The sequence below is a fragment of the Pan troglodytes genome, chromosome 13 (genome assembly GCF_028858775.2).
Source record: "Pan troglodytes isolate AG18354 chromosome 13, NHGRI_mPanTro3-v2.0_pri, whole genome shotgun sequence".
Taxonomy (NCBI): Eukaryota; Metazoa; Chordata; class Mammalia; order Primates; family Hominidae; genus Pan; species Pan troglodytes.
Genome location: NC_072411.2, coordinates 53,539,398 through 53,553,879, shown reverse-complemented (window position 1 = coordinate 53,553,879; position 14,482 = coordinate 53,539,398). Strand labels below are relative to the sequence as shown.

The window sequence follows — 14,482 nt, the reverse complement described above, 5'->3', positions numbered from 1 at the left end:
CTGTCCTTTGGTGTCTGGCTTATTTTACTTAGCATAATATGTTCAAGGTCCATCCATGTTGTAGGATATATCAGAACTTCATTCCTTTTTATGGCTAAATAATATTCCATTGTATGTATATGCCACATTTTGTTTATCCATTCATCTGCTGACAGACACTTGGGTTGTTTCTGCCTTCTGGCTACTATGAATGAGGTATGATTTTTCATCACCATCTCCAGCATTTGTTTAACGATGGGCTATCTCACTTTGATTTCCATTAGTGCTGTTCCATTTCCTATTTACGTGATTTCCTTTCTTCCCCCATAACACACAGGTTAAATACAAGGCTGACCTGAAGAAACTTCACAAACCCGTGACTGACATGAAGGAGTCTCTGATCATGAATCATGTCCTGAATACAAGCCAACTTGCCAGTTCTGTAAGCTCAGTCATTTGCTCCAGAAACAGCTTGTTTTACCCATTTGGAACTAAATTCTTTCTCTGAGCCCAGATGCATCTTCTTCTCTGCTACTAGTGATACCCTAGATTTATTACAAAACTGTTCTCATTTGAGTGTATTCTTCCAAATGACAACATTAATCTACCAATTCTCCATTGTCTGTAACACCTCTCAGAATGTAAAAATGCTTCTTTTAAAAAAATATTTAAACTTTGCCCTCCAATTAACCATTCCCTTTTCTCTAAGGACATAGAAATACCCTCTGGAATAGTTTCTTTCACTTTTAACTTTTTACTTATAACACCTACTTTGAACAAGCCACATAACCTAAGTGTTTACATCTTAACGGACAATACTGAACTTGGATCCTCATTTTTAAAACTTTTTCTTAACCTCCTGTTTAGTGTTTGCCATTTTTAGTTTGATCTTGACAATGGTGCTGTGTGAATGTCTAATCTAAAGAGGAAAAATAGGAATGCTGAGCAGCTTCTCCATCAATGTGCCTTTTTTGCCGCCTTCCCCTCAGTACCAGTACAAGAAGAAGTATGAGAAGAGTAAAGGCCACTACCACACCATACCCGATAATCTGGAGCAGCTTCACCTAAAAGAGGCCACAGAATTACAGAGTATAGTAAGTGGATCGAGACCAATTTTTCCTCTGGCGCACATTCATCCACAGTACAATGTGAAAAAAAATTTCATAGATTCCCTCCATTGTTTGAGAAAATGCACAAAGATATAAGGGGTTTTGAATCTGGTAACTTTTTGAAACAAATTCTTATGTTATAAGTTACAACAACATCTACATATAGTTGAGAAATATACATGCAATTATGTGCTACTGGCAGGGGCTGGAAGCATAAAGAGTGTGTTTTATGAGGGGACAAACCCCTCATGGTAACTCCAATGTGCCCCATGGGTTTGTGCCCCAGGTTAGGGAACACTACAGTAGATTATAGGGAGTCAGGAAGATTTCAAACAGAGAAGTGATACAATCAGGTCTACTACTGAAAGCAGTTCTGGGAATTTACAAAATTACTAAATTTTTAAGATACAGTCATATACCGCATGATGTTTTTGGTCAACAGCAGACCACCTGTATGACAGTGGTCCCATAAGATTATAATGGAGCTACCCTATGCAGGTGTACCATTTTAAAACCTTTAATACCATATTTTTACTGTACCTTTTCTATGCTTAGAGGTATCAAGATACACAAATACTCTTGTGTTACAAGTGCCTACAGATTTCAGTAAAATAATATGCTGTACAGGTTTCTAGCCTAGGAGCAACAGGCTATACCATATAGCCTAGGTGTGTAGTAGGCTATACCATCTAGGTTTGTGTAAGTGTACTCTGTGATGTTCACACAATGATGAAATTGCATAACAAAGCCTTTCTCATAACATATCCCAGTTGTTAAGCAATTCATGACTATAATTGAAGATTCTCAGAGGAAAGAACTTACTATCACATGACCTCCTATATCACAAATTCAGCATTATTTAGGTCCCCTGTTGGGCATTAACCATGAGGACTATTAGAAACGTCCTCGTGTCTTCTGTAGGGCAGTATGTGACCCCAGGCCTTTATTCCAACATCTTGTTACAACCCAAGAGCTCGGAGATCGAGCACTGCCATCAAGGTGCTGCGTGCATGAGGGTCTTCGCCTGTTTTTCCAGTTCTCTGTCACATACAAACATTTATGTGGCTCCCCTGATTCTTAACCACATGTTATGAGGATGAGGAAATTTTATTTATACAACAGGCTTGAGGATCTTTTGAGACTGTCAGGTTTTTTAACAAGTCAGTCAATATGTAAACTAGTTTTCATTTTTATACCAATTTATTGGCTGCATTAAATATATGGCCAGTCAGGACCCACATAGAGTTGTTTACTTATAAATAAAGCTCCATGTGTTATCCATTCAATCTAGACCCCAGGTCTCTGATAAAAGTTCTTGTGAAAGAAAAACTAAGGATTTTTATCAGAAATATTGATTAATGCTAATAGCATTAATAATTTTAAAGTGTTTACAGCTACCCATCAATTATTGACCAACCTCATCTACCTGGGTAATTTTCCCCATGCATTTTCTTGCATCAGCGTTTCTCTCAGCTGGCACTTGTCAATGATTCTTTTGTGTCCTTGAATTGAATCCAAATCCTAATTATGCCTTGCAGACAGTAATGGTACCCATCCCCTCAACACCTAGACAACAACAAAAATGTACTGGATCTGAAACATAACAGGAAACTGTTTTGAGTGGCAATGAGATGCCATCCAATTGACAGAACATATCAATTAAAAAATACTATCCTTAAACTGCTGTCTAGGAATTGACCAGAGGAGAGAGATCTAACATGGCTTTCTATCACCAGGTGAAATACAAAGAAAAGTATGAAAAGGAACGAGGAAAACCCATGCTGGACTTTGAAACACCAACGTACATCACTGCCAAAGAGTCTCAGCAGATGCAGAGTGGGGTAAGTCAAAAAAACCACACCACACAACAATGATCCATCACACTACTGAACACAAGCTCTGCCCATGACATGGCCAGTTTCCTGTCATCCAAAAGTGGTAGCTGATGAAACTTTTTATCATGTGATCACTAAAATCTTCTCCATCTCAGAAATCCTATGGTTCAGTTATTTTTTAAAAATGCTCTAGGTAGTAGATATTTACCATATGTCTTATTTCAACAGCCATTTCTGTAAAATTAGAACATGGAAAACTATTCCCAACACAAATTATACTGAATGTAATTTGGATTTTCCTTTATGAATGAAAAGTTCCCTCCACACAGACACCCCTTTGGCTTTGAAATGCTCTACTCTTAGTAGAATGCCCCAAGCCAAACAAAAGGGTATTTGTGATCAAGATGTTTATCAAGACCCCAGATAATCAAAAGTGAAGATGCCATATTCGTTATTTTAGAATTGTAAGCAGAAGCACTAAATTTTCTTTTGGTCATTTTTAACCAAGAGTAGAGAATGGAATCTTATTTTAAATCTTAGTCTGTCTTCAGTGGGAAATGGGCTTATTTGGAATTTCCATTTGCCTCTCTTCCTCCAACTATAAAGAAAAATTGTTTTAAATAAAAGCAGTTTGTGGAGCTTTCTGGTGATAGAATGTCAGGTCATCAAAACTTTAAAATGGTTTCAAACAATTGGTCAATCTGAGTAAAGGATCTATAGGAGTTTCTTATACTGTTCTTGTGACTTTCCTGTAAATTTAAAATTCTATTAAAATAACAAAATTACAAAAGTAGAGTTCCAACATCTATTCCAAGCCCCTCTGTGAGTCAGCTAAGTCTGGAGACTGGAGAGGAGATGGGGCAGGGAGGCAGAGTGGACAAAACCATACAATTCCTCTGTGCCTCACTGCCCACCTAAGCTATTCAGTGATTTTTAAAAAACAGGTCAAAACTCAGTGTGGTGGCATACACCTGTAGTCCCAGCTACTCAGCAGGCTGAGGCAGGAGGCTCACTTCAGCTCAGGAGTTTGAGACCAGCCTGGGCATCATAGCAAGACCCCATATTAAAAAAATAGGTCATGATTAGGAAAAAAAGCAAGTTAGCATTTGGGTAGCCTTAGGCTCTCCTTCCACTGCGATTTTTTTTCCCCTTGCATCACTGACTTGTAATTCTGAAATAAAATCTTTTGTCACCTTAAGAAAGGTGTGGGAAAGTTCAGAAGAGACAACAGAGGATTCAGAGTCTTGATGGTGCATCCATCCTTCCACTCTGTGAAGGGCCTGCCCCAGTCACAACATTAGACTGATGAGTGAGGGGCCCATCAAAGTGTCTCAGCCTGAATTTCCTTGTGGCCATTTGCTCCAGACAAAGTATTTCAAATACAATCATACATGTTTCAAATGTGTGACCATTAGCAGAACTATGATTAAGAGCCCATACATAGAAAATGCTATTATTTTTTTTCTTCCTGAGATGGAGAGATACATTGTAATAAAGATTTTTTTTTTAACTTGTCTTTCCTTCCTACTTACATTAGAAAGAATATAGGAAAGATTATGAAGAGTCCATTAAAGGCAGAAACCTGACTGGCCTGGAGGTCACGCCAGCTTTGTTACATGTCAAATATGCAACTAAAATAGCAAGCGAGGTAGTGCCCACTTGGTCTTTTCTTTCCCTCTTAATCCAAATAATTGCACTAGTGACACTCATTAATGTGTTCCTCCTACCATTTACATCACCACCTAACTGTGGGTTTCAAATTGGGTTCTCATGTGCTTGGTACTACCACCTAATCTATTACCCATGTTAATTCTTCTAATTTTTTTATTTGAATATTACCTTAGCATTCTATTAACTTCAAGCTTTCATTTGATATTTAATGTTAACTGATCATGCTTATACCCTGCCTGTATTCATATTTTTACTTACTAAACTGTGAACCCTTTAAAAATTGGAATTGTTTTTTATTTTCTTCTTTGCCTGAGAGAATCAATCTGGGCTTTCTTGTCAATGTTGTTGCTTTTCTTTCATGATATAGAAAGAGTACAGGAAAGATCTAGAGGAAAGCATCCGTGGGAAGGGCCTCACTGAAATGGAAGATACACCTGACATGCTAAGAGCAAAGAATGCCACTCAAATCCTCAATGAGGTAGGCCCACAGCTGACTGCCTGCATGTAATTCATACAGCATCATTTCTTTGTTAGCCAAATTACACCAGAAAAAGCAAAACAAAAACAGAGAACAGAGAAAAACAGAGCTTTTCATTTTCAGATTCCATATCAACATAATTGTTAACCATTACATAAAATATACCTCAATTTCTGATGGATGGATATTATAAGTGTGTTTCTGTAGTGGTTATCATAATCTATTATCTAATATTATTTGATTTAACTTGATATATTTGGTGTGCTCATCTACATAAAAACACTACACTGGAGTGGTGTGCTCCTAAGTGTAATCTTAGTTATGTACCAAACTAGATGTACAATTTACTTTATACTCTAATCTTCTAAGCAGAGAATGCTAAAAGTATTCAAAAGGAGACCTCTGTTGACCCATACTGACTTGCATAGAATAGTTTCCTCCAGAGGGCTTCTGAAGACACCACTTCATCCTACCACACGGAAGAGCGAAGGTGAAGAGTAGTAGCAAGCGACACTATCTGTGACAACTGGGGTGGCGTGTTATGTGGATTTACATTCACCCTGTATGTTTATTACCTAGTAGTAGCATTTAGGTACCTTTTTTTTTTCTTTTAATGCTACTATAGAAAGAATATAAGCGAGACCTGGAACTGGAAGTCAAAGGAAGAGGCCTGAATGCCATGGCCAATGAAACTCCGGATTTTATGAGGGCCAGGAATGCTACTGATATTGCCAGTCAGGTCAGTGCTACTATTCGATGTCAATCTTTCAGGAAAGTAGTTGTAACTTTAAGGACATAAAGTGTCCCTCTGTCATCTGATTTATTGGTGACAGTCACATGCATACAATGGCATTCTTGAACATCTGCCTGGAGGAATCCAACCCAATGAAAGGATGGAGGACCCTTTGCCAGGCTCATTGCTGTCTACCTTTCTAAGTCTATAGGCTCTGGGGACATTCAGAGCAAAGGGCAGAAATTGAGGAATTAAGTAGCTGTTTGGAGCTGGGGCAAACTCGACATCCTGGCCTTATTTCTGAGTCAATCCACTTATTTGATGCCAGGAATTCCTTGCTTAGAATATCTTGGGAGTTCTTCCTCTCCTTTCAAGCCCTAAGTTTAGAACAGTTTTTAGGCATCTTAGCTTGTCTAATGCTCATTGGTATGGGTCTTTTGCTTATTTGTCATCCTCCCAGCTCGTATGTAAACAATCCATGCCTTACTATCTGTTGATGATCCCTCCTTACCCATATCCCATCCTGCATCCAACTAAATCTTCTCTCAACAGCTAGGACTTGACCTTTCTTACTGAATCTCACTCTTTGGTATAAAACTATGAACAAAATAGGAAGAAATATCTGTTGAATGTCAAATGAATGAGTCCCTCTTGGAAAAGAAATATGGCTCACCTCTTAATCAAATCAAGCCAACAACTGTTGTGCACATTGCAAACATTTACCCAACTATTCGGTGTTGTTTTACAGATTAAGTATAAGCAATCAGCAGAAATGGAGAAAGCCAATTTCACTTCTGTGGTTGATACTCCAGAGATCATTCATGCCCAACAAGTCAAGAATCTTTCAAGCCAGGTAAGGACATTCGTCATGCCATCACTCATAAACCCCAATCATGAAAGAATGGAAGTCCTTCCATTAATAAATACCTTAAGAGATTCTTCAGATCAGTTTTTCCCAATAAAAAAGAGATTCACCAGGTGCGGTGGCTCACGTCTGTATTTCCAGCACTTTGGGAGGCCAAGGCAAGTGGATCACTTAAGTCCACGAGTTTGAGATCAGCCTGGACAATGTGGCAAAACCCTGTCCCTACAAAAATTGGCCAGGTGTGGTGGTGCACGCCAGTCCCAGCTTCTAGGAAGGCTGAGGTGGGAAGATCAATTGAGCCCAGGCGGTTGAGGCTGCAGTCAGCTGTGACTGCACCACTGCAGTCCCCTGGGTGACAGGGTGAGACTCTTAAAAAAAAAGAGAGAAGCCTGGCATGGTGGCTCATGCCTGTATTCCCAGAACTTTGGGAGGCCGAGGTGGGTGGATCACAAGGTCAGGAGATCCAGACCGTCCTGGCTAACTCGGTGAAACTCTATCTCTACTAAAAAGAATACACAAAAATTAGCTGGGCGTGGTGGCAGGCACCTGTAGTCCCAGCTACTTGGGAGGCTGAAGCAGGAGAATGGCGTGAACCCGGGCGGCAGAGCTTGCAGTGAGCCGAGATCACGCCACTGCACTCCAGCCTGGGCAGCACAGCAAGACTCTGTCTCAAAAAAAAAAAAAAAAAAAAAAGAGTGAGAGGGTAACCTATGATGCAGGAATTTTAAGGTACTGAAGAACTCTTTTAAGGTACTGAAGAACATGGTACAACTTGTAATTAATGAATCAATATTTTAACATGTAAAATCTCTTATGATGTGGCTTTAAAAATGTGTGCGCAGATCTGGAAGAAACAAAGTAGCCCACATTTGGATTACCAATCTCAAACAAGACTGAGATTGAGACCACACAGTCTAACCCCTGACTCCCCTCATGATGAATAACTCTCCATCTTCCTACAAATAGAGAGATGAAGAAAAGTAGGCCATCCTTCACACCCTGGGATAGGCCTTCACTTGTATGAACGATTGTCAGTGATGGTCAGGAGTCTGCAATTTGTTTGAGTGGTGCCAGATTAGAATTTGTGCTTGTCTTCTGATCAATGAGTTCCAAAGCCATAGTTAATGTGCCCTAGCTGTGCTTTATAGGCACCTGGGGATGTAGATTCCCTGGTCCAACTCTGGAATTTTGATGCTAGTAAATCTGTGGTAGGCTCTGGAAATCTATTTTTGTTTGTTTTTAATTTTCACAGATGATCTCTTAATGACCAATCAGGTTGGGGAATCAAGGATTTCAACCCTTTACTGGAAACATATAGTTGTATATTGTAAAATTACACATGAAAAATATAGTTATCACTAGAGAGTGGTTTGATTAGGAAGCAGGTATATTCAAATGGTGGAAATGTTTCTTTTCTTTGAAGGGTAGGGATGCAGAATAATAATTAGCTTTTTAAAAATTACCAAAATGATATGGGCTCCAAATTACCATGTTGTGTTCACTGAGGGAGCCAGGGAGGCTGATATTCTTTGGGCTGTGAGAGCCTCACCAGCCTTTTACCTTCTGCTTTTGACACTGCTGATCTTTAACGAAAGCTTCAGCATGTGGACCTATCCCAGTGTGGGATCACGTCACTTGCTCTGCTCTCCTGGGGCTCTCTTTGGCTGGTTCCTCAAGGCCTAAAATATAGCCAGGCAAGTTAGTTCCTCCCCAATTCAGATCAGTATTTACAGTTGAATGGTAAATACTGGTGAGATGGTGCTTGTGTTTCCACAAACTTGCTTCTCGATTTCCAATGGAGAATCTGTATTTATAACTCTTAAACCTCATACTTGGGGGTTAATACAGGCAATGTAAGCTGACTCACAAATTTAGGATACTATACAGTAGTCTCCTCTTATCCGAGGGGGATATGTTCCAAGACCTCTAGTGGATGCCTGAAATTACAGACAATACCTAACCCTATATATACTGGTTTTTCCTATACATATACACCTATGACAAAGCTTAATTTGTAAATTAGCACAGTAAGAGATTAACAACAATAACTAATAAAATAGAACAATTATAACAATATACTGTAATAAAAGTTATATAGTTACATGAATGTGGTCTCTCTCTCTCCCTCAGAATATCTTAATGTACTCTTATTTTTGACCGAGGTTGACTACAGTCAACTGAAACCGTGGAAAGTGAAACCTCAGATAAGTGGGGACTACTGTACTGAATACTTAATGCCAGTATGGCAGGCCAGGTCTCACTAACAACTGTTTGAGTACTAAATGAATGGTTAAGTTAGATATTAAAAGCCAGTGTCCCTGTACAAAGGCTGGGATGTAACAAAAGCCCACCAAAAGTTTCGCCTAGGCCTTTCCTGGGCCTTAAAGCATAACAAAATAATGAAGGAATTCTTAACAGGACCCATGTAGAATTAAACAAGTTTTACTGTGGGTCTAAAAAAAACTCCCCAGGCCTCCACAAACAAGTTTAATTGGGGGTCTGAAGAAACTCCTCAAACCTCCCTGATTTAGCAGGAGACAACATACGAGTAATCACCCCAGCACCTGAACCCATTTAAATTAAGTAAATTTACTGAGGCTCCAGTGGAAGGTCTTCAGAACTCAGACCTTAGTTATAAATTAAAAGAAGTTAATCACTTATGTCGTTAGATGAATGAACACTTACACAAAGACATATAGCTTAAAAGGTAAGCTCTGAAAAACTTTGTAATTTTGAGTTGGCCTGGTGATAATTTCCAGGCCTTCTCCCGGTAACCAGTTACAGAAATAAAAACTCTTGGTCGGGCGCAGTGGCTCGCGCCTGTAATCCCAGGACTTTGGGAGACCGAGGTGGGCGGATCACGAGGTCAGGAGATTGAGACCATCCTGACCAACATGGTGAAACCCCATCATTAGCTGGTTGTGGTGGTGCACACCTGTAATCCCAGCTACTCGGAAGCCTGAGGCAGGAGAATCGCTTGAACCAGGGAGTCAGAGGTTGCAGTGAGCCAAGATCACGTCACTGGACTCTAGCCTGGAGACACTGCGAAACTCCGCCTCAAAAAACAAAAAACCAAACAAACAAAAAAAACCCTCTCTTCCTCCCCAGTTCATCTGCATTTCATTATTGGGCCATGAAAAATAGCAGTCCAACCCTCAATTTGGTCTGGGAACACCAGGGAGTTCAGGTCCCTTTCTCCCAGAATACATCCAAGTTCTGTGTGCAAATGTGATTATCCCTCTAAGGGATTAGCACCAGCTCTGCAAACCAGTTGAGGTAGCTTTTGCTTCATCTTGGAAAAAATAAAAGAAAAACAATAAAAATAAAATAAAAGGACGATTGTTTCTATTCTTTTCCCAGGACAATGAGAACTGTTTTCCTTACATCTGCATAGCTAAGGAGTCATCCAGGTGACTTTTTCATGAACAAAACATTCGTTCATGGTGAACTACCGTTTCTTCCGAAAAATCTGGCTTTAATTCGCTTCCATTTAGATGAACAAAATCTAGGCCTAAATCTCTCACTGGCTGAAACTGCTTGTTTGTTGTCTCTGGCAAGATTACAAATTTCAATACTTTACTTATAAATGTAATTCCTATATTAACAAAGTAAATAGAGACAGACAGAATAGTTTTATCCCCATTATAACAGTGGCTAGTCTCATTCCTCAGCCCTCAGCCCTACAAACTAAAACTTTCCTGAAGAGTGGGAAAAACTGGAGCTAAGTTAAGCTAGAGAGAAAAGTGAAAGGACATAGTGACAAGCGATGATGAAAGAAAAATAAGGCTCTAAAGTGTTCTGCTGCAGAGAATAAAAACAATCATCAGTTTGGTGGTGGGATTGACTGCCCACTGGTGTCTGGAAGAGCAGCCTCTATATGGACACGTCTCTCCAGCCAAAGGCTGGGGCAGGACAGGGGAGCCCAAGGAATAGTGATGTCTGGTTCAGAGCAGTCCTTGGCCAGTCAGCTGGCCTTAGTAGTGCTCCAGGTGTGTCTGTTTGGTAGAGCTGCCAGTCCTGTCAGGCTGCTTTCTGCAGCATCAAGAGCCATATTCTGGAAATGCCTCTGGGCCTGCCTGTCTGCCTGCCTGCTCAGTCCTATAGCTGGGAGCCCTGACCGCACCTGCTCATGGCTCAGTGAACATCTTGTCACCAGCTAAGGCTTTCTAGAGGTCATGTCTTTGACTCTTAACCCTCCAGCTTCTCTCCACCTGCCTGTTGAACAGTCTGGCTACATAGCTTCATCCAGCCCAGCGAGGACTACTGCCACTGGAGGCATCCCCATCTCCCTCTCTGGGCCTTGCTGGCTGTGACTTTCCTCCTGTGGACCAGCTAGCAAGGTTCCCCCTCTGCCAGCTTTGCCATGACAATAGGTCCTACTGAATGTCTGGGCTTAGCTTTCCTGGAAAGAAAAAGTATGGTGCTCTTTCTTTGACTGAGAGGGTTCTTCCTTGCGATGCCCTAACATCCTTGGACAGTTAAGAAAATACAAAGGACTTTCCCTCTGCTGAGCCTGGAAGGGCTAAAATAGCCTATTTTAGGTCCCATTGGCCTATATCCCTGTGGTGGTTACCCTCCTTATTTCTTGGACTCTATTCCCAGAAAAAGTACAAGGAAGATGCTGAGAAGTCCATGTCGTATTATGAGACTGTTTTGGACACCCCAGAGATACAGAGAGTCCGGGAGAACCAAAAGAACTTCAGCCTTGTAAGTTTTTATTAAATGTAAGGCACAGCCCACAGGCACCTAGGGGTGCTGAGGAAGATGCCTCTGGATATCCCAGGCTTGCAGTGGGGCTGTTGTGCAGCCCTCCACAACTCCCATCCTGCCCCAGGAAATGTGTGCCCAATTCATCTCTGGGCTCACCTTGTATCTTAATCCCAAATCACAGCATGAAAGACTCATCTGTTACTTCGTTGGTGGTATTGGGGAGAAAATATAGTATCTTTTCCTCACCCATGGCAAGGTTCATGGCGAAAACCCCTGTAACAAAAGACAGATTAACAAGAGAGACACACAATTTATTTAATAAAAGCTTCAGAAATGACTACCCAAAGAAACAGGGAAATATATGTATTTTTATGGATAGAGATGCAGAAGTGTGATTGGACAAAGAGGGGTATGATCCAATGGTAATAAACAGGGGATTTAGCGATGCCTATTTGTTCAGATTCTCCTAGTATCTCTGTGTCTTTGGCTCCTTTCCTCTGGGTCTAGGGAGGACCCTTCTGGAAGGAGAGGCTTATTGCCTGCTTTAAATGAAGGTCAGATAATTATTATCTGCTTCAGGAAAAAACAGAGAAGGCCAGAAAAACCCTCCTGCTTCTGCTGTTTTTTCAAATGCCAAGGTGCCATATTTTGGGGTAGTGTATCCTAAACCCTGTCAGTGGCTTCCTTTACTGAATGTGAACTATCAATCACTGCTTTCCATTAGTGGTGACATCTATCTTTTTCAAAGTTAAATCTACTAAGCAAGGGATACTTAAACAAAAACAAACCCCTAGCTTTATATGTTTTTTAAAATTAGTTTCTCCACAAAATTCTTATCAAATAATTTCCCTTGGGCTACCAGACCATAATTATTGTGGCATAGACTTTTTTTTAAATATACAGGATTTTAATTTTCTTCACATAATATAGGACAAATAAAGAAAACAAAGCAATGTTGAAATCTTAACAAGATGTTTACTCTTTCTTCATAGCTTCAATACCAGTGTGACCTTAAAAACAGTAAAGGAAAAATTACAGTTGTTCAAGACACGCCAGAAATACTGCGTGTAAAAGAAAATCAGAAGAATTTCAGCTCGGTATATTTACTATTTATGTTGCATTTAATGCTAACCTAGTCATTTCACTCTCCTCTTTAAAAATATACTAGCCTTATATTGATACACACAATTAACATCTAACCTCCTTAGTAATACTAGCAGTGATTTGCTAAAATCCCCAATACTTTGCTCCAAAATCATCTCCAGAGACCATTTGAAATAACTTTAAATCTGCTAACAACGTAACTTTTATTTTTAAATTTTTTAATCCCAGGGCAGTAACATGTGTTGTCTTGCTCTAAGAAGATGGATTTCTTTTTGACATTGTGATTTCTTTTGTTATCCCTCCCCCAAATAACTGACTGAGTTTGCATTTCTTTAATGGATTTTGTGTTACATATGGGGAGGGTTTTGTTGTTAATCAACATTTCCTGGCTCTTCTCATCCTGTGTTAGTATGGTATACCACAATCTTAGAAGAAATCTTAAGATCTGGAAAGATCCATGTTGTGTAACTGGTCTGAGTCACTGATACTGACATGGAAATGTCAGGTGCGATGCTCTGGCACTTGCCTGGGAACATCGTCCAGTGTCTTGTTTTCACAAAAGCCATGTGTCCTAGTCTTTCTCCAGGAACTGCTGGGTTTTCTTTTCTTCTGTGTAACACTGTCCTAATTCTGAATGCCCAGGTTTTATATAAAGAGGATGTCTCACCAGGAACGGCTATCGGAAAGACACCTGAGATGATGAGAGTGAAACAAACACAGGACCACATTAGCTCGGTAAAGACACAGTGAATGCACTTGCAATATTTTCTGCCTCCCTTTGATAATTTACAATGACCTATGAGTTGCACTCAAAGCCTCTGTCACCAGAAACAGTTTATATTGCTAAAATAGGTGCCTGTGTACCACCACCACACGGTATACACCAGTGGCTAGAGTCATTTCATATTCAGTGCAGTGCCTTGGCGGTTTTCATGAGGGAGAGATTAGATCTGAAAAACAGAGAGGCTTGTGAGAAGGTAGAATCCGGTACAGTCAAAGAACCAACCTTCCTGGATATATGTATGTGAATCTGTTTATCCTAGTCAAATGACCTGCTGGGCATAAAGACATTGGAGTATACAGGAAAGGGCTGCAGTCTAAATAGGGGCCCCCATCCCTGCCCCAAAGAGACGAGAGAGAGACAAAGCGTCCCTGTCCTCGGAATTGTTCTCCTCTTACCCAGTATCAGAATGAGGTTCCATTCACACTAAGTATAAAGCTTGCGTTATTTACATTGTTAATTTTTTAAATCTGGGGGCTACAAAAAACATGTACATGTTGGGAAGAATAACAGTCCAGCATGTAATAATACCTTTCTTTTCCCATTTTTAAATCTGTAGGTGAAGTATAAGGAAGCAATAGGACAAGGAACTCCAATCCCTGACCTGCCTGAAGTGAAACGTGTGAAGGAGACGCAGAAGCACATTAGCTCGGTAGTGGCCATACTCTCAGCTTCCATTTGTGTGACTGGCCATCTCTCAATTGCTACCCTGCTGCTCTCTCATCTTTCTGCTTCCTATCAAGAGCTTCCATGCCTTGGGGATGTTGTGAATTCTCCCTTAGTCTTGATGGGGTCACTACAGGTTGCAAAAGTAGATAAGAAACCACTCTTCTCATAATCAAGGAGTAGAAGGGATTTGGCTTTCTTTTCCTACCTGTCACTGACTTGAAGCTCATGGACTTGGCTTCTTAATTAATTATCATGCCATTCGTTTCCAAAGTAAAATGTTTTGATGGTAGTAATAAGGTTATTGGGATGATCTCAAGTAATTTAACTAAAAGCATATACATATAAACATATAAGTAGTATAACATACTTTGGTTTTGTGTATATATATAAAACGTGTGTGTGTATGTATGACACATCATATGAATGATAGGATTCCCAGTGTCCAAAAAGACCCTGGGTAGACATGTGAAGTCTCTTCTCCCCTCCCTTTCAAGGTTTCTTCTCCTGTATTCTTTGCTCTCTCCATCTAGTAAATGCAGTGGTACAGG

At 40.2% G+C, this 14,482-nt stretch overlaps 2 protein-coding genes across 22 annotated transcripts in view; one reads left to right on the top strand and one right to left on the bottom strand.

The window, feature by feature from the left end:
• RIF1 (replication timing regulatory factor 1) overlaps nucleotides 1-14,482 on the bottom strand; it is a 124,085-nt gene that overhangs the window by 14,881 nt on the left and 94,722 nt on the right. The window lies entirely within an intron of this gene.
• The window catches only part of NEB (nebulin), a 244,262-nt gene that overhangs the window by 210,249 nt on the left and 19,531 nt on the right, over nucleotides 1-14,482 (top strand). For 20 of the 21 annotated variants that reach the window (XM_054679823.2, XM_054679822.2, XM_063791175.1 and 17 more), the window contains 11 exons: nucleotides 317-421; nucleotides 969-1,073; nucleotides 2,825-2,929; nucleotides 4,461-4,571; nucleotides 4,962-5,072; nucleotides 5,698-5,811; nucleotides 6,554-6,658; nucleotides 11,273-11,377; nucleotides 12,373-12,477; nucleotides 13,127-13,219; nucleotides 13,825-13,917. In XM_054679823.2, coding sequence (XP_054535798.1) covers nucleotides 317-421; nucleotides 969-1,073; nucleotides 2,825-2,929; nucleotides 4,461-4,571; nucleotides 4,962-5,072; nucleotides 5,698-5,811; nucleotides 6,554-6,658; nucleotides 11,273-11,377; nucleotides 12,373-12,477; nucleotides 13,127-13,219; nucleotides 13,825-13,917 — 1,152 coding nt within the window. The remainder of the gene's footprint in view (nucleotides 1-316; nucleotides 422-968; nucleotides 1,074-2,824; nucleotides 2,930-4,460; nucleotides 4,572-4,961; nucleotides 5,073-5,697; nucleotides 5,812-6,553; nucleotides 6,659-11,272; nucleotides 11,378-12,372; nucleotides 12,478-13,126; nucleotides 13,220-13,824; nucleotides 13,918-14,482) is intronic. The other variant, XM_063791165.1, reaches the window with a different exon arrangement.